The sequence below is a fragment of the Oncorhynchus tshawytscha genome, linkage group LG06 (genome assembly GCF_018296145.1).
Source record: "Oncorhynchus tshawytscha isolate Ot180627B linkage group LG06, Otsh_v2.0, whole genome shotgun sequence".
In the NCBI taxonomy this organism is placed as follows: domain Eukaryota; kingdom Metazoa; phylum Chordata; class Actinopteri; order Salmoniformes; family Salmonidae; genus Oncorhynchus; species Oncorhynchus tshawytscha.
The window spans coordinates 64,246,077-64,265,812 of NC_056434.1; the positions used below are offsets into that span (position 1 = coordinate 64,246,077).

At 42.7% G+C, this 19,736-nt stretch overlaps 1 protein-coding gene across 3 annotated transcripts; it reads left to right on the forward strand.

Annotated features, from left to right (window-relative positions):
• Positions 1 to 1,287: 1,287 nt before the first annotated feature.
• LOC112252868 (alpha-2,8-sialyltransferase 8F) lies at positions 1,288 to 17,037 on the forward strand. 3 transcript variants are annotated; one of them, XM_024424543.2, is made up of 7 exons: positions 1,288 to 1,612; positions 2,004 to 2,084; positions 4,406 to 4,492; positions 10,015 to 10,272; positions 10,507 to 10,590; positions 16,429 to 16,708; positions 16,799 to 17,037. In XM_024424543.2, the coding sequence occupies exons 1-7, from the start codon at positions 1,521 to 1,523 to the stop codon at positions 16,973 to 16,975; spliced, it is 1,059 nt and encodes a 352-aa protein (XP_024280311.1). In that variant the 5' UTR covers positions 1,288 to 1,520; the 3' UTR covers positions 16,976 to 17,037. The 3 variants fall into 3 exon arrangements, with proteins under 3 accessions (XP_024280311.1, XP_024280312.1, XP_024280313.1); XM_024424544.2 differs by lacking the exon at positions 2,004 to 2,084; XM_024424545.2 differs by lacking the exons at positions 2,004 to 2,084; positions 4,406 to 4,492.
• The last annotated feature ends 2,699 nt before the right edge of the window (positions 17,038 to 19,736 follow it).

Here is a 19,736-nt window from a genome sequence, read left to right on the forward strand (position 1 = left end):
ACAACATATATCATACTTTATGTGTTTCTACTTCACAAACATGCTTTTTCATTATGTAGTCCTTAGAATCTGTGGTAGTCTAACCAGTCAAAAATCTATAAGTTTACCAAATGGATGATCAAATAAGAGCAGTCGGATTAAGTAATAGTATGTGTTTTAACAAATGAGGAGAAAATCATAAACAAGTAATGTGAGCATTGCAATGTGAAAGGCAATTACTTTATATGGACATGTATTGCATTGTGAAACATGCATTTCTAGATGAAACATTGATTTTTAAGTTGGGTGAAAAACTGAGTTTTATGTGTTGTACTTAGTCATTTGAAAATGTGCTTAGAGTTTTGAAACAACTGCTATTTTGATGATCTGTTTTGGGTTTTGTTCTAAGAGTTGTGAAAATTGACAACCTAATTGTGAAAATTGCACCAAATCGATTGAAAAAAAGTGTAATAATGGTCGTTAGACAGTTGAAGAACTGTCCTCACAGACCCAACATCAGCTAGAGAGAACTCTACAGGTAATGTTTGATCACTGTCTATCTGAGCTTTACAGGTCATCTCTTTCTCTCAGAGCTCTCCTTGTAACTTCTGATTATTGCTCTGTACATGTTGGCAAGTCCTTTAGTTGTCATTCATTCTCTCGTACCTCTTTGTCTCGTTCTCTCTCCCTCCCTCCCCATAAAGAAGATCCACTCTGAGACCAATCCAAAGCTATGTAAAACAAGAAAATGCACGGCATGCTGCCAAAGGACTTACCCTGGAGTAAAGGTGTATTGCATGTGTGTGTAACAACTCAGTATTCGACGTCCATCCATTTCTGAGGACATCAGGAGATGACTTGGAAACTGGTATAAGGATCAGCCTCTGGTGCCAAAGGTTGCATGTTTGAATCCAGCGATAGAAAGTTGTTTTTGAGATTTTAGTTTTTAGCCTATCCCAAACCTTAACCATTCGGACTTAATGCCAAACCTTAAGATTTCTGAGTGAATACCCAAACTTAAACCTAACCATAAAAATGCAGAGTTAATGCCTAAACTTAATCTTAAGCAATTTTAAATTTGACATTTGGAACACCTTCGAAATTTGACGTTTGAGAAACAGGGATGAACGTCTAATTCTGACGCGGGATTGCGAGTGCTTGTTGGCATTACCGACTCAAGAATTTCAGATAGGAAGATGAAGGTGACCAGGTTAATGTTTGATGCATGTTCTCATAAACACAAAGAAAATTTGTTTCTCTCTTTCACTCTCTCTCTCTTCTCCCTCTCTATTGCTCACAATCCCCGCCCCTCTCCTCTCCCTCTTTCTGTTGGTCTGATAGTGTTATACTTCATGGTCGTGTCTGTGCCTTAAATGCAAAATACATTTAAAATCTATGGATTAGGCGACAGATGTCTTGTTCATTATAGTAAATCTGTATCTACGAGGATTAAGCACCTCATTCTGTAGAACACCAACTTGGGGGTGAGAAGGAACTTGATGGTGATGAACGGTTGACTGGTTATTGTGGCAGTTGGCACCATGCGTTATAGTATATATCTGGTTCTATTCATTATGGTATGCTCTACTTCTCTGCTGTCTGTCACACTCATAAGGATATACTACCACAAAAGGTATGTTTCTTTTGTTTTATGTGATTAATAAAATTAACTATGGGCCAAATTTCAAATGTAAGTGGTATTTTTTCGAACACTCTTGAGTAAGGACTTACCACGGTGTTTTACCAAGAAGGCTCAGGCTTTTATGCTTCCACCTCTACGGCCCGGTTCTAATGTCACTGAAGCCATGGCCTCAGTGGACCTGCTCTGACTTGGGGCAAAGGCTAGGCCACTGGTACTTTTCAACTGGTACTTTTGGTAGGCCACTGGTACTTTTCAACTGGTACTTTTGGTAGGCCACTGGTACTTTTCAATTGGCATTTACACAACAGTGGATATTTGTGGAAGTGTTTTGTGAAATACCATATGAACTGTGTGTGTGTGTGTGTGTGTGTGTGTGTGTCAGGAGTGGTGGGTTTGACCACTATGCAGCTTTTCTCTGTAACAGACTGAGACTCAAGTTCCTCACTCTCACTTCAGCCAAGGCGTAAGTTAACACACAAACACACACCACACACACAAAGAGGAACATTATCTCTGTCTGATACACACTACTGGTCCACAGTTTAAGAACAACTACTCATTCAAGGGTTTTTCTTTATTTATTTTTTTACAATTTTCTACATTGTAGTTCAATAACACATACGGAATAATGTAGTAACCAAAAAAGTGTTAAACAAATCAAAATATATTTTATATTTGAGATTCTTCAAATAGCAACCCTTTGCCTTGATGACAGCTTTGTACACTCTTGGCATTCTCTCAACCAGCTTCACCTGGAAGGCTTTTCACCTGTCTTGTTGGCTGCTTTTCCTTCAATCTGCGGTCCGACTCCTCCCAAACCATCTCAATTTGATTGAGGTTAGGGGATTGTGGATGCCAGGTCATCTGATGCAGCACTCCATCACTCTCCTTCTTGGTAAAATAGCCCTTACACAGCCTGGAGGTGTGTTGGGTCATTGTCCTGTTGAAAAATGATAGTCCCACTAAGCCCAAACCAGATTTGATGGCGTATCGTTGCAGAATGCTGTGTTAGCCATGTTGGTTGAGGCGAGGGGTTCCCCTACGGGAACTCACCCCCCACCCCCCCGTTCAGCTGAAACGTTGGCGCAGGGAATGCAAAAATATTCTTAGAAATATTTAACCTCCACACATTAACAAGTCCAATACCTCAAATGAAAGATAAACACCTTGTTCATCTACCCAGCGTGTCAGATTTTTAAAATGTTTTACGGCGAAAACACAGCATATATTTATGTTAGACCACCACCAAAACAAAGAAAGAACGTAGCCATTTTGTCCAGCAAAATATAAATTGACAAAAGCAGGATTAAAAAAAAAACATTCACTAACCTCTTGAAAATCTTCATCAGATGACAGTCATATTACATGTTACACAGTACATTTATGTTTTGTTCAATAATATGCATTTTATATCCATAAATCTCGGTTTACATTGACGCCATGTTCAGAAAATTCTCCAAAATGTCCGGAGGAATTATAGAAAGCTACGCCAGATAACAGAAATACTCATCATAAACTTTGACTAAAGATACATGTTCTACATATAGTTAAAAAGATACACTGGTTGTTAATGCAACCGCTGTGTCACATTTTTTTTAACGTTACGGAAAAAGCAACAGACATCAACAGACATGGAACAGGACAGGACAGCGTTTGGACATGAACACATAACGACATTAATGCTGATACAGGGAACAAACAGTGGAGCAGACAGTTATAGACGGGGCAATCAACAAAGGGAGTCCAGGTGAGTCCATTGAGCTCCTGCGCGTAATGATGGTGACAGGTGTGTGTATTGAAGGGCAGCCTGGCGCCCTTGAGCGCCAGGGAGGGAGAACGGGAGCAGGCATGACAGTACCCCCTCCTCTAGGGGCACCATCCGGTGTCCCACCTGGGCGAGCCTGACAGGCTGGCCGAGGCATAGGCACTGGACAAGCCGGCTGAGGCATGAAAGCCCGATGATCCTGCTGAGGTGTGGGAGCCTGATAAACCGACTGAGGCGTGGGAGCCTGATGGGCTGCCTGAAGCATGACGTGGGGTGGGTGCCTGCCGAGCCCACCGAGGCAAGACAATCTCTCAAGCCAGCTAAGGCATGGAAGCCCGACAAGCTAGCTGAGGCACCCCTGGTTCCCTCGGCGATGGCACCCGGACCCGACGTCACAAACCAAAACTCCCTGATGCTTCTTTTAGTGGTTGTCAGCATTCTGTAAGTGTTGACGCTGGCAGACGAGAAGCAGGTACAAAGAGTGAACATTTAATTACCAACGGACATGGAACCGGACAGGACAGCATCTGGACATGAACACATAAGGACATTAATGCTGATACAGGGAACAAACGAGGTATCAGACAGTTATTGATGGGGAAATCAACAAAGGAAAGGAGTCCAGGTGAGTCCAATGAGCGCTGTTGCGTGTAATGATGGTGACAGGTGTGTGTAATGAAGGGCAGCCTGGCCCTCGAGCGCCAGAGAGGTAGAGCGGAAGCAGTCGTGAAAATATGTGTTATTTCATAGTGTTTATGTCTTCACAATCATTCCACAATGTAGAAAATAGGAAAAATAAAGAAAAAACATTGAATGAGTAGGTGTTCTTAAACTTTGGACCGGTAGTGTATTTTAACCGTAAAATATATCAGAAATACAGCACGCTCACACTTTGTTTGTTTCTCTTCTTTCTTTCTTTCTTTTTCTCTTTCTTTCTTTCTTTCTTTCTTTTTCTCCCCCTCACTCTCTCTTCCCCCTCCTCACTCTCGGTCCCCACTCCTCACTCTCCCCCTCTAAAGTATCAACACGAGTACTCTAATAATGGACGTTAGACAGTTGATGAACTGCCCTCACAGACCCAACATCACCCAGAGAGAACTCTACAGGTAATGTTTGATCACTGTAGCCTATCTGAGATCTACAGGCAATGCATGATCACGTCTCTCTCTATTTGTGCTCTAAAGATAATGTCTGATCACGTCTCTCTCTCTGAGCTTTGTCGGTAATGTCTGATAGACATTGCTCAGTACCTGTTTACATATTGTCATCCATTCTCTAGAACCTATTTGTTTCATTCCATATCTCTCTCAGTTCAATTCAATTCAGTGACCATATTGCCAAAGCTTACTTTGGACGTTTAAAAATATGAACATAATTAATAATAATAATCAATATTGTCAACGGGACAACAGTAACAACAATAACCAAAGGTCAAAATAACCATACGTTGAACAATAACAATAAGCATAAAGGACATGTGTAGGTTGGTTGGTCTTGTCGGACACTGTCCCTCATTTTATGGCAGGCAGCAATGTAGTGCACTGCCAAACCACAGCTCTCTGCGTCCTCCCACAATAGGACGAGTAGCCTATCCTCATCAGAAAGGTCTTTGAAACCTTGAATAAGGGGAAATTACACCCTCTAATTGTTTTATATTTGTTTCATTTTGTCAGGAAATGCAGCTCTGTCTCGGGTTCTGCTGTGGTGTAGTGGTTGTAGTGGTTGCACAGCCTTTCCTGTCTACAGGGAGCCATGTTTTCTTGTGGCTTCTCAATGGCAAGGCTGTGCTCACTGAGCCTGTACTTTGTCAAGGTTTTTCTAAGGTTTTGATCAGTAACCATGGTCAAATAGTTTGCCACAGTGTACTGTTGAGTTAGGGCCAGATAACACTCCATTTTGCTTTGTACTCGTGTTTTCCCAATAAGTAATGTAGTTTTGTTTTGACTGTGTTGTAATTTGGTTTGTTCTGATTGATCGGATGTTCTGGTCCTGAGTCTTCAGTGTGTTAGTAGAACAGGTTTGTGAACTCAGTCCCAGGACCAGCTGGATGAGGGGACTGAGGCTTCAGTGTGTTAGTAGAACAGGTTTGTGAACTCAGTCCCAGGACCAGTTGGATGAGTGGACTCTTTTCTTTGTTCAGCTATTGGTATTGCAGGGCTTGTTAATGATATGGTGGGGGGGGGTTACTCTATTTTAGATGTTTCCAAAACTTCATTGCTCTTTTTTTGAGTTGTTATTATTAGTGGATAATGGCCTTCTTCCCTGCATGCATTGTTTGTAGTTCTCTTCTGGACATGTAGGAGAATGTACAAGAACTCGGCATGCAGGGTTTCAATGGAGTGTTTGTCCCATTGGGTGAAATCTTGTTTTGCAGGTGGACCCCACACCTCGCTGCCATAAAGTGCAATTGGTTCAATGACACATTCAATTAGTTTTAGCCACATTTGAATAGGTATTTAAATTTCAGTTTGGCATAGAATGCCCTCCATGCTTTCTCTCTGCATCATTAAGGTGTCCAGTTGAGATTATTTTTAAACATAAGTAATTATAGTGTGTGCAGTACTCTATATATTTTGTAGCAATTGAGAACATTGGTCTAATTCCCAGAGATCTGGATCTTCTCTGAAAAATCATAATTTTTATCTTTTTGGGGTTTACTGCCAGGGCCCAGATCTGGCAGTACTGCTCTAGCAGGTCCAGGCTCTGCTGTAGGCCATGTGCCGTGGGTGACAGCAGGCGTAGGTCATTTTTATTTTTAATTTCACCTTTATTTAACCAGGTAGGCCAGTTGAGAACAATTTTTCATTTACAACTGCGACCTGACCAAGATAAAGCAAAGCAGTGCGACAAAAACAACAACACAGAGTTACACATAAACAAACATACAGTCAATAACACAATAGACAATATCTATATACAGTGCGTGCAAATGTAGAAGAGTAGGGAGGTAAGGCAAAAAATAAGCCATAGAGGCAAAATAATTACAATTAAGCATTACCACTGTAGTGAAAGGAGGAGGAGGTTGTTGGCTAAGATCTCGAGATACATGGTCCCATCCACGCAATACATGGCCCCATCCATCCTCCCCTCAATATGGTGCAGTCGTCCTGTCCCCTTTGCAGAAAAGCATCCCCAAAGAATGATGTTTCCACCTCCATGCTTCACGGTTGGGATGGTGTTCTTGGGGTTGTACTCATCCTGCTTCTTCCTCCAAACACGACGAGTGGAGTTTAGACCAAAAAGCTCTATTTTTGTCTCATCAGACCACATGACCTTCTCCCATTCCTCCTCTGGATCATCCAGATGGTCAATGGCAAACTTCAGACGGGCCTGGACATGCGCTGGCTTGAGCAGGGAGACCTTGCATGCGCTGCAGGATTTTAATCCATGACGGCGTAGTGTGTTACTAATGGTTTTCTTTGAGACTGTGGTCCCAGCTCTCTTCAGGTCATTGACCAGGTCCTGCCGTGTCGTTCTGGGCTGATCCCTCACCTTGATGGTTGATAACCCCACGAGGTGATCATGATCATTGATAACCCCACGAGGTGAGATCTTGCATGGAGCCCCAGACCGAGGGTGATTGACCGTCATCTTGAATTTCTTCCATTTTCTAATAATTGCGCCAACAGTTGTTGCCTTCTCACCAAGCTGCTTGCCTACTGTCCTGTAGCCCATCCTTGCCTTGTGCAGGTCTACAATTGTATCCCTGATGTCCTTAGACAGCTCTCTGGTCTTGGCCATCGTGGAGAGGTTGGAGTCTGTTTGATTGAGTGTGTGGACAGGTGTCTTTTATACAGGTAACAAGTTCAAACAGGTGCAGTTAATACAGGTAATGAGTGGAGAACAGGAGGGCTAAAAGGTCTGTGAGAGCCGGAATTCTTCCTGGTTGGTAGGTGATCAAATACTTATGTCATGCAATAAAATGCAAATTAATTCCTTAAAAATCATACATATGTGATTGTCTGGATTTTTGTTTTAGATTCCGTCTCTCACAGTTGAAGTGTACCTTTGATAAAAATCACAGACCTCTACATGCTTTGCAATTTGGAAAACCTGCAAAATCGGCAGTGTATCAAATAGTTGTTCTCCCCACTGTAGATACTTTTGTACCTGTTTCCTCCAACATCTTCACAAGGTCCTTTGCTGTTGTTCTGGGATTGATTTGCACTTATCGCACCAAAGTACGTTCATCTCTAGAACGCGTCTCCATCCTGAGCTGTATGACAGCTGCATGGTCCCATTGTGTTTATACTTGCGTACTATTGTTTGTACAGATAAATGTGGTACCTTCAGGCATTTGGAAATTGCTCCCAAGGATGAACCAGACTTGTGGAGGTCTACAATTTGTTTTAGTATATGTAAAATTCTGACCCACTGGAATTGTGAATACAGTGAATTATAAGTGAAATAATCTGTCTGTAAACAATTGTTGGAAAAATGACTTGTGTCATGCACAAATGTATATGGGTTTTTTTGGTGACAAAATGGATGGCATTGTGATAGAATACATCCAGTTTGCTGAGTAGAGTGTTTGGAGGCTATTTTGTAAATTACATTGCCGAAGTCAAGGATCGGTAGGATAGTCAGTTTAACGAGGGTATGTTTGGCAGCATGAGTGAAGGAGGCTTTGTTGCGAAATAGGAAGCCAATTCTAGATTTCATTTCGGATTGGAGATACTTAATGTGAGTTTGGAAGGAAAATTAACAGTCTAACCAGACTCCTCGGTATTTGTAGGTTTCCACATATTCTAAGTCAGAACCGTCCAGAGTAGTGATGCTAGTCAGACGGGTGGGTGCGGGCAGCAATCGGTTGAAGAGCATGCATTTAGTTTTACTATCATTAAAAGCAGTTGGAGGCCATGGAAGGAGTGTTGTATGGCATTGAAGCTTGTTTGGAGGTTTTTTAACACAGTGTCCAAAGAAGAGCCAGATGAATATAGAATGGTGTTGTCTGCGTAGAGGTGGATCAAAGAATCACCAGCAGCAAGGGCAACATCATTGATATATACAGAGAAAAGAGTCAGCCCAAGAATTGAACCCTGTAGCACCCCCTTAGAGACTGCCAGAGGTCCGGACATCAGGCACTCTGATTTGACACACTGAACTCTATCAGAGAAGTAGTTGGTGAACCAGGCGCAGCAGTCATTTCAGAAACCAAGGCTATTGAGTCTGCCGATAAGAATGCGATAATTGACAGAGTCGAAAGCCTTGGCCAGGTCGATGAAGATGGCTGCACAGTACTGTCTTTTATCGATGGTGGTTATGATATCGTTTAGGACCTTGAGCATGGCAGAGGTGCACCCATGACCAGCTCGGAAACCAGATTGCATAGTGGAGAAGGTACGGTTGAATTCTAAATGGTCGGTGATCTGTTTGTTAACTTGGCTTTCGAAGATTTTAGAAAGGCAGGGCAGGATGGATAGAGGTCTATAACAGTTTGGGTCTAGAGTGTCTCCCCTTTGGTGATCTCAGATGATACAAAAGAGAGGTTGAATAGGCTAGTAATAGGGGTTGCAACAATTCAGACTGAAAAATTTAGAAAGAGATGGTCCAGATTGTCTAGCCCAGCTGATTTGAAGGGATCCAGATTTTGCAGGTCTTTCAGAACATCAGCTGTTTGGATTTGGGTGAAGGAGAAGCGAGGGGGCTTGAGCAAGTTGCTGTAGGTGCTGCAGAGCTGTTACCTGGGGTAGGGGTAGCCAGGTGGAAAGCATGGCCAGCCGTAGAAAAATGCTTATTGAAATGATCGATTATCGTACATTTATCGGTGGTGACAGTGTTTCCTAGCCTCAAGGCAGTGGGCAGCTGGGAGGAGGTGCTCTTATTCTCCACGGACTTTGCAGTGACCCAAAACGTTATTATTTAAGATGGTGAGGAAAGCACTTTTAAAGATGCCTGCTCATCTGCGAAGAGCAGGCATTTACCCCTAGAATTGTGGAGACTAACACCAGGGGCTGAGGATTTTTCTGGAATAGTGGGCAATTCGTTGATGTAAATATTGAAGAGTGCAGGGCTCAGATTGCAACCCTGGCGAAAGTCCCGCCTCTGGTTAAAGAATACTGTTATTTTCTTGCCAATGTTGATGCTGCACGTATTGCGATTGATTTAATTATGACATATGTTTTACCCCCTACACCACTTTCAATTACTTTGTAGAACAGTCCTGTAGGCCAAATAGAATCAAATGCTTTTTGGAAGTCGATGAAGCAAGTGTACATTTTGTTATTATTTTGGTTGACATGTTTCTCTATCTGGGTGTGTAGGGTGCAGATATGATCGGTCATATGATGTTTTGGTATAAATCCAATTTGGTTTTTACTCAAGACATTGTGCCTATTAAGGAAGTTTAGAACTCTTACATTTATAATACTACAGAAAACCTTCCCCAAGTTACTGTTCACACAAATGTCTGTTTTGATGTTAGGGTCAAATTTGTCTCCGTTCTTAAAGATTGGGCTTTTGAGTCCTTGATTCCAGATGTCAGGGAAATAACCTACACTCAGGATCAAATTAAACAGTTTTTATATGGCCAATTGAAAATGTGCACTAGTGAGTTTGAGCATCTCATCTCTCTCGCTCTCTATCCCTCTCCTGCTCTCCCTCCCTCCTCTCTCCTCTCCTATCCCAGGGTGATCTTACGTTCCTGTTGTAATGCTACAGGTGAGATGATCCTGACCAATCAGAACACTAAGTCTGGCCAAAAGATCCACTATGAGACCAACCAAAAGCTATTTAAAACGGTCGACAAGAAACTACACAGCATGCTGCCAAAGGACTTACCTTGGAGTAATGGTTTGTTGGGTCATTGTGCCGTGGTGGGAAGTGGAGGAATCCTGCAGAACAACAGCTGTGGAGCAGAGATAGACCGTGCTGATTACATCATCAGGTAACCTTCATCATTATCACCATCACCATCATCACCACCCCCATCATCCTCAACAACATCTCTCTCTTTCTCTCTCCTCCCTCACTTCACTTCTCTCTCCCCCTCTCCCCCTTTCTCTCCCTGCCTCCTCTCTCTCTCCTTCCCTCCTCTCCCCTCCCCCTCTCTTTCTCTCTACACTCTCTCTCTCACCTCCCTCCTCTCTCGTTCGCTCTCTCTCTCTCTCACTCTCTCTAGGTTTAACCTGGGTCCGGTCACCAACAGTAAGGATGTAGGGAACAAAACCCACCTGATGACCATCAACCCCAGTCAGATCAGAAGGTGAGAGAGAGAGAGAGATAGAGAGGAAGGGGACCAATGACTCACTATATGAATGGACAAAGCCAACAATCACATGGCCCCATTCATTCCTAATTGAAGACTCAATAGCACACTTGAAGCCAAGAGTTTCGCTTTTAGCGTCTAAGATGACGTCTCAGGGGGGAAACTTATGTAAACATAACATGCACAGTTTGAGCTACTCCAGGAAGTGACGTTGCAGGCTAGCTCAGTGCTGCGCCCTCTCATTGAGTATCTCAAGTTCAAGGTCGTCTGGGTACTGTAGGTTGCCAGTAGCCACTGAATTATCCTTATAACTTCTTCTGTGTGCGATTTAAAAAAAAAAATCTGTGTAATAGAAGCAATTATTGGTACCATGATTGTCTTGAAAAAAATATGTACACAAATGTTACCGTTTCCTGAAAACAATGCCTGCACTACTGGGGTCAGCATTGAACTTTGTGGCTTCAATGAGAGTTAGCTGTCGTTCTCTCCTGGAGGGGACAGAGAGAGAGGGAGGGAGGGGAGAGAGAGGAAGGAAAGGAAGAGAGACCAATTGGGATCATAATAAAGCTAACTAGAAGGTAATCTTCCATGAAGAAAAATTGTGTGTTGTTTCAGCTGGCCAAAATTATTTTTATAGTAGTCTAAGAAGTGTTGAAGTTTAAAGTAAAAAAAACTGTAGTAGTAGTAGTAGTATCAGCAGCAGTAATATAAGAAGAAGTAGTAGAAGTAGTGGTAGTATATATTGCAGGGGTCTCAAACAGGGCGATTGTGAGCTACCAGTTGCTCGCAGCCCACCTATGAGTAGGTTGCCAAACAATTCTGAAAGTACATGTGTTTTTTTGACCAAGCTTCATCTCCCTGACTGATGTCTTGAGATGTTGCTTGAATATATTCACGTCATTTTCCATCCCCATGATGCCATCTATTTTGTGAAGTGCACCAGTCCCTCCTGCAGCAAAGCACCCCCACAACACGATGCTGCCACCCCCGTGCTTCATGGCTGGGATGGTATTCTTCGGCTTGCAAGCCTCCCCCTTTTTCCTCCAAACAGATGGTCATTATGGCCAAACAGTTCTATTTTTCTTTCATCAGACCAGAGGACATTTCTCCAAAAAGTACAATCTTTGTCCCCATGTGCAGTTGCAAAACCGTAGTTTTTTTATGGTGGTTTTGGAGCAGTGCCTTCTTCCTTGCTGAGCGGCCTTTCAGGTTATGTCGATATAGTACTTGTTTTACTGTGGATATATACTGTATCAGAAATACAGCACGCTCACGCTTTTTTCTTTCTTTCTCTTCCCCTCCCTCTTAACATTATCCCACCACTGGTTATACACTATTGGCTTAAAAAGCCTAACCTAACACAACATTGCCCCTGTCTGTCTGTGTGGCGCGCACGTTTGTCTATCACTCCATGTGTAGCCAGTTGATGTGATAACCATCTTGTAGGTTGACAAAAATACTTTCCCCAACACCTTCTCAAGTAAATGTTAACTTCAAGTAGTCTTACCTGGCAGAAGTAGATCATGAGTAAGTATGTCATTTGTATCTATTATTTGTAATTTGCTAACTTTGCCATGAAATGAGCAGCAGCAGTACAGAACCATCACTAGACCGGCACATTAAAATGGAACATTCCCGTGTACTTTCTCTTGTACACTAAGGACCCGGGGAAGAGTTGGAGAATGTGCCTTTTTGAAAGCATCGAAAAAAAATTGTAGGTCACGAGTTGTTTCATTTTTTAAAAGTAGCTCCCATGCTAGTAAAAGTTGGAGACCCCTGATATGGTAGTAGTGAGTGTGGTGGTCGACCTAATAGTAGAAGTAGTTGAATATCTGGAATGGTCTTGTGAAGCAAGGCTAAGTAACTATAAGTCAGAAGTCAATGGAATTCTTAGGGTTTTGGCGAGATGTTACCCCACTGGCGTTAAGGGATAACTTTTGTGTAGTTACCAAGACATCACTGAGGAGGACCATGTCAAGAGTTTTATAGGGCATTCTCAGGACGTCACGCGATGGTTATCTGGGGGACCTTTGTGTAGTTCCCTGTAAGTTACCAGGACGTCATTAAGGAACATGTTAGGACGTTTGTAAGACATTCTCAATACATTTGTTTTACCAGCCATTAGGACGTCATGTGATGGTCCCAGATGTCCCAAATCATTGTATGTAAAGTCATTAAAGGGGTTTTAAGGTAAGCAGGAGGTAGTACAGCTAAAATTGTGTCAAAAATATTTCACCAATTATAATATGACAAAATAAACAAATCAACAACCAAAACAATGGGCAATATGATAACATTTAACATGAGTACTTAGTAATGACTTTTCAATAAATATGACCCCATCACTGAACTCGCAACTTCTGGATTTGAGTTTCACTTATCTTTCTGCTGCACCACAAAGTCTGTATCATTCTCAAAAGTCCCCTACACATTCATTACCTATAATGCATCTCTGCATCTAGAAAAAGAGTGCCATCTGCACTGCTATTTTAGTTATCAGTTAATCTGACTCTCATCAATGATTTCATTGACTTATTTCAGCAATTTGATGGTTTTCTCTACAGTTGACTAATGTTGATGGGGCATATTATTATGTACCAAAAATCTTCCAATAACCTGTGTTGCATCTTCTGTAGTCGGACCATTCTAGTTGTAGTGAAGGAGGAGTAATGCTTTTTGATGACATTATGAATGAATCAAACAGGCTGGACACACTTCGGGCAGTCGCTCACACAGAGACAAAACCGGCACGGACACAAACGTGACACACAGCATTAAATAATGCGAACAGCAAAAAATAACACACAAAAAAACACTGTTTACACAACCTATGGTAGCCTAACACCACTATCACTAACAGCGACAACAACAGTGTCGCAAAAAAAGTGACAGGCTATTGGTGCTGAAAGGACAGCGACCATAATATCTGTGCACTCCACTGAAAGAGAGTGCAGTTTTGGTCGAGCACATAGACCCGGCAGATAGACGGCAGACACATGCAGCATCCAATAATGTTAAAGAATAAGCAAGCCCATCCATTCACTCCAATAGGCCCCAATCATAACAGTACAAAAAAACACAACCATTTAATTTCCAAAATGACAAACCAGCTATTACTTCCCATTGCAAATTGTTATTCACGTTGATATGTGATATAAAGAAAATGTATCAATGTATCAATTCAGACTCATTTATTTTCAGAGATAGCTACAGCAAGCAAGCTGCAATAAAAAAAACAGTGCCACTCACCAGATGATGACCATTTGAAAACTAAGTCTGTAAGTTCATCTTGAACACGGTCATGCTAACAAATTTGCAACCGCATCCACCTTGAAGTTGATGACAACGGCTGCAGCTGCCGTCGCCGTTGTCGCACGACCACAACACAAGCGTGTTACTAAGCGTGGGAAAACTGCCACTGTTCCTTTGCTCTTGAGTTCTCATTAGTGAGGTGTGTATGTCTTTGAGAAGGCCATGGACAAATCACTTTTATTTTAAACGGTCCCACCCATTGCAAATCAAAATGTGATTGGTTCATTACACTGTCACTCCAGAATTCTGCTCTAATACAGTTGAATGTGCTGACCAGTTGCACCCTCTACAACCACTGATTATTATTTGACCCTGCTGGTCATCTATGAACGTTTGAAAATATTGAAGAACGATCTGGCCTTAATGGCTATGTACTCTTATAATCTCCCCCTGGCACAGCCAGAAGAGGACTGGCCACCCCTCAGAGCCTGGTTCCTCTCTAGGTTTATTCCTAGGTTCCTGCCTTTTTAGGGAGTTTTTCCTAGCCACTGTGCTCTTTGCGGTGCTCAATGGCTGGCTGAGCTAGTTCCTTTTTTTACCCAGAGACCACCAAAGAATAACCATGATTGGATATGTTTTTCTTGAGTAATAATCTTTCTCTTTCCAACACAAACTGAAGAGATGAAATCTGAAATCCAGATTATTGAGAAGATGAAATAGAAAACTAAGATTACATTTTATTGTACAATATAGAGACATTTTATTTATCCTTAGGCCTCTAAAAGGCCCTCACATTTCCCCACTGCTCTTGAACCACTATGATAAATACAATAGTATTTTTAACAGAGTTGAGAGTTCCTTTGAAATGTAGGAATTTAACATGTAGATAGAAATTTGGTAGAACTGATTTAAGTTTCCCTGCATTAAAGTCTCCGGTCACTAGGAGCGCCGCCTCTGGACGCGTGGTTTCCTGTTTGCTTATTTCCTTATACAGCTAACTGAGTGCGGTCTTAGTGTCAGCATCTGTCTGTGGTGGAAATTAAACAGCCATGAAAAGTATAGTTGAAAACTCTCTAGGCAAGTAGTGTGTCCTGCAAATTCCACGATTCCGTGAAACATAGGATATTACAGTTTTTGATGTCCCGTTGGTAGGATTTCGTGATTGTACCTTGTCTAGTTTATTGTCCAATGATTGCACGTTGGCGAGTAGTATTGACGGTAATGGCAGCTTTCCCACTCGCCTTTTCCGGGTCCTGACCAGGCATCCGGCTCTTTGTCCTCTGTACCTGCGTCGTTTCCTCTTGCAAATAACGGGAATGTGGGCCCTGTCAGGTGTTCGGAGAATGTCCAGTGCGTCTTGCTTGTTAAAGAAAAAATCTGTGTCTAATCCGAGGTGAGTGATTTCTGTCCTGATATCCAGAAGCTCTTTTTTGTCGTAAGGTACTGTTGCAGAAACATTATGTACAAAATAAGTTACAAATAACGCGCAAAAAAACACATAATAGCTAATAATTGGTTGGGCGCCCGTAAAACTGCTGCCATTTCTTCCACCGCCATTTTATTGCACTTTATTGTTACTAGGCACCCACCCTGCAGTTGCCTTGGCAGACCTGCTCCCTCCATGGATCTAGCCAGTGAGAGAAACATGCTAACAAATGTTTGTGCTTTGAAACAAAATAAATACTGCCACAAAACTTTTGCTAGATTGATGATAGTGATGCTAGACATAGCAAGTAAAGTGAACTTCAAAACGTGATGTACTATTATTGGAATTTGGAGCGCTTCTGGCATAACTTACTGCATCTTTAATGAAAGCAGTTGATGGTTTACTAAAACAGCTCTACCTCTTGATTGGTAGAAGCTATTCCTGTTCTGCTTTCAGATGAGAAAATCAGAGAAGTAGACTTTTTTGTCTAACTTTTTGGGAAAGTGGTACAAATGTCAGTTGTTTATGAAAAAGTTACTGAAAATGGTGTTAATATGGTTACAAAAAAGATTTCACACACTAACTTTTTGTCCAAGTAAAGTAGCAAAGTAGCTGACTTGTGTGAAAAGTTGCATTGTTGCATTTATAGTGAATGGAATGTAGGAAGTGATGATGTCACAATGGAAGCTTTAGAATGTTGAAGAAATCCCATGAAAGTGGATGAAGTTGAATAAGTTGAATAAAAGTTTAATCATAAATAGTATCAAAAAGTTGTATGCAAGCACACTATTCCAGACCAGTCTGCACTTTTTAAATTTTGATATGGCGTTTCTAGCTTTAATGGTGTAAGAGGAGTAGCGTACTAAAGAAAAGAAGAACACAAAAAAACATAAAAAGTAAAAAGTAATTCGTAAAATATTGTGTGTGGCTGCTTTCGCAAGTCACATTAATAAGAAGTATGAAGAAGTATGAAGAAGATTTAAAGTCGGGACTTTTTCTTCACAAGTCCCGCCTAACTATAAGTAAGAAATAATTTGTACAATATCAAGAGTGTGGCTGCTGTTGTGGTTGAATATAGATTTAAACTAATAAAAGACAAAGCTTCTGTTCATCAGTAGAAGTAAAGTTAGCTAGCTAACCATTGCATGTTTCCATAGTTACCGCAACCTGACGAAGGCCCCTCTACCGTTGGTCAATCGTGTCGCAGCTTATGGGAACGCCTCCCTGCTCCTGCCGGCATTCAGCTACACAATCTGTACTAAACCGTCATTGGATGTTTATCACGCCCTTCGACCACTGAGGCCCAATCAGGTGGTATTCTTCAACCCCAATTTCATGCTTAATCTGGGCAGGAAGTGGAAAGGGCAGGGTTTAAAAGAGCGACGCCTCAGCACCGGGCTGATGCTGGCTAGTGTGGCCATGGAACTCTGCAAAGAGGTAAGGGTGTGAGTGAGGGAGGGAGGGAGGGAGTGTGTATGTGCATATTTGTGTTGTGTGTCTCTAAGTTTCTACCTGTCTCTCTGTCAGGTTCATATTTACGGTTTCTGGCCCTTCTCTCTGGATCTAAACCACAATCCTTTGCCCCATCATTACTATGACAACGTTGGCCCTAATAAAGGCGTCCACTCCATGCCTGAGGAGTTCCTACTGCTACTGAAGCTACACACACAGGGAGTGCTGCAACTACACCTGGGACGCTGCTGAACACACACACACTCAAACACTCATGCACGCACACACACACACACTCCATCTTTATTGTTGAGTGTTTTATGTTGATTTTTAAAAAATAAACATTTTCATAATATCAGAATGTCTCTAACTCTCTCTTGTTCCCTGGCTGGCTTTATCTGTCTACTTTACTTTATTTTGGCCATATGCCAAAACACACATTTATATGTTGCAGGGATTCACCACCCACCCACTGCACAGGCGCATGCTTTTGGTACTATTTAAACGTTTTTAAAACCTTTTCTGCCATCTGAATAAGTAGTTTTAGGGGATTTTAACTTAATTCGGCTTACCCCGGCCTCAGACCATTTTAATAAAATGTGTCTCGACTTTAACCTGACCCTGCTAGATTCCTTCAATCTCCACCGAGTTAGTTTTTAGTTTTAGTTTTTTTGCGCCTCATGTGGAACGATCTCCAAAACGTCTTAAAGTTGGTTGAGTTGGTCCCTATAGGGCAATCCAGTGTAATTGATGTGCTCAAAAAAATAAAGGGAACACTTAAACAACACAATGTAACTCCAAGTCAATCACACTTCTGTGAAATCAAACTGTCCACTTAGGAAGCAACACTGATTGACAATAAATTTCACATGCTGTTGTGCAAATGGAATAGACAACAGGTGGAAATTATAGGCAATTAGCAAGACACCCCCAATAAAGGAGTGGTTCTGCAGGTGGTGACCACAGACCACTTCTCAGTTCCTATGCTTCCTGGCTGATGTTTTGGTCACTTTTGAATGCTGGCGGTGCTTTCACTCTAGTGGTAGCATGAGACGGAGTCTACAACCCACACAAGTGGTTCAGGTAGTGCAGCTCATCCAGGATGGCACATCAATGCGAGCTGGGGCAAGAAGGTTTGCTGTGTCTGTCAGTGTAGTGTCCAGAGCATGGAGGCGCTACCATGAGACAGGCCAGTACATCAGGAGACGTGGAGGAGGCCGTAGGAGGGCAACAACCCAGCAGCAGGACCGCTACCTCCGCCTTTGTGCAAGGAGTAGCACTGCCAGAGCCCTACAAAATAACCTCCAGCAGGCCACAAATGTGCATGTGTCTGCTCAAACGGTCAGAAACAGACTCCATGAGGGTGGTATGAGGGCCCGACGTCCACAGGTGGGGGTTGTGCTTACAGCCCAACACCGTGCAGGACGTTTGGCATTTGCCAGAGAACACCAAGATTGGCAAATTCGCCACGGGCGCCCTGTGCTCTTCACAGATGAAAGCAGGTTCACACTGAGCACATGTGACAGACGTGACAGAGTCTGGAGACGCCGTGGAGAACGTTCTGCTGCCTGCAACATACTCCAGCATGACCGGTTTGGCGGTGGGTCAGCCATGGTGTGGGGTGGCATTTCTTTGGGGGGCCACACAGCCCTCCATGTGCTCGCCAGAGGTAGTCTGACTGCCATTAAGTACCGAGATGAGATCCTCAGACCCCTTGTGAGCCCATATGCTGGTGCGGTTGGCCCTAGGTTCCTCCTAATGCAAGACAATGCTGTACCTCATGTGGCTGGAGTGTGTCAGCAGTTCCTACAAGAGGAAGGCATTGATGCTATGGACTGGCCCGCACATTCCCCAGACCTGAATCCAATTGAGCACATCTGGGACATCATGTCTCGCTCCATCCACCAACGCCACGTTGCACCACAGACTGTCCAGGAGTTGGCGGATGCTTTAGTCCAGGTCTGGGAGGAGATCCCTCAGGAGACCACCCGCCACCTCATCAGGAGCATGCCCAGGCGTTGTAGAGAGGTCATACAGGCACGTGGAGGCCACACACACTACTGAGCCTCATTTTGACTTGTTTTAAGGACATTACATCAAAGTTGGATCAGCCTGTAGTGTGGTTTTCCACTTTAATTTTGAGAGTGACTCCAAATCCAGACCTCCATGGGTTGATAAATTTGATTTCCATTGATAATTTTTGTGTGATTTTGTTGTCAGCACATTCAACTATGTAAAGAAAAAAGTATTTAATAAGAGTATTTCATTCATTCAGATCTAGGATGTGTTATTTTAGTGTTCCCTTTATTTTTTTGAGCAGTGTATATACACTGAACAAAGATATAAACACAACGTGTAAAGTGTTGGTCCCATCTGCCCACTGCACTGAGGCTAGGAAACTGTCACCACCGATAAATCCACGATAATTGAGAATTTCAATAAGCATTTTTCTACGGCTGGCCATGCTTTCCACCTGGTTACCCCTACCCTGGTCTACAGCCCTGCACCCCCCACAGCAACTTGCCCAAGCCTCCCCATTTCTCCTTCACCCAAATCCAGATAGCTGATGATCTGAAAGTGTTGCAAAATCTGGACCCCTACAAATCAGCTGGACTAGACAATCTGGACCCTCTCTTTCTAAAATTATCTGCCGCAAATGTTGCAACCCCTATTACTAGACTGTTCAACCTCTCTTTCGTATCGTCTGAGATTCCCAAAGATTGGAAGGCTGCCGCGGTCATCCCCCTCTTCAAAGGGGAGACACTCTAGACCCAAACTGTTACAGACCTATATCTATCCTACCCTGCCTTTCTAAGGTCTTCGAAAGCCAAGTTAACAAACAGATCACCGACCATTTCGAATCCCATCGTACCTTCTCCGCTATGCAATCTGGTTTCAGAGCTGGTCATGGGTGCACCTCAGCCACACTCAGGGTCCTAAACGATATCATAACTGCCATCGATAAAAGATAATACTGTGCAGCCGTATTCATGGACCTGGCCAAGGCTTTTGA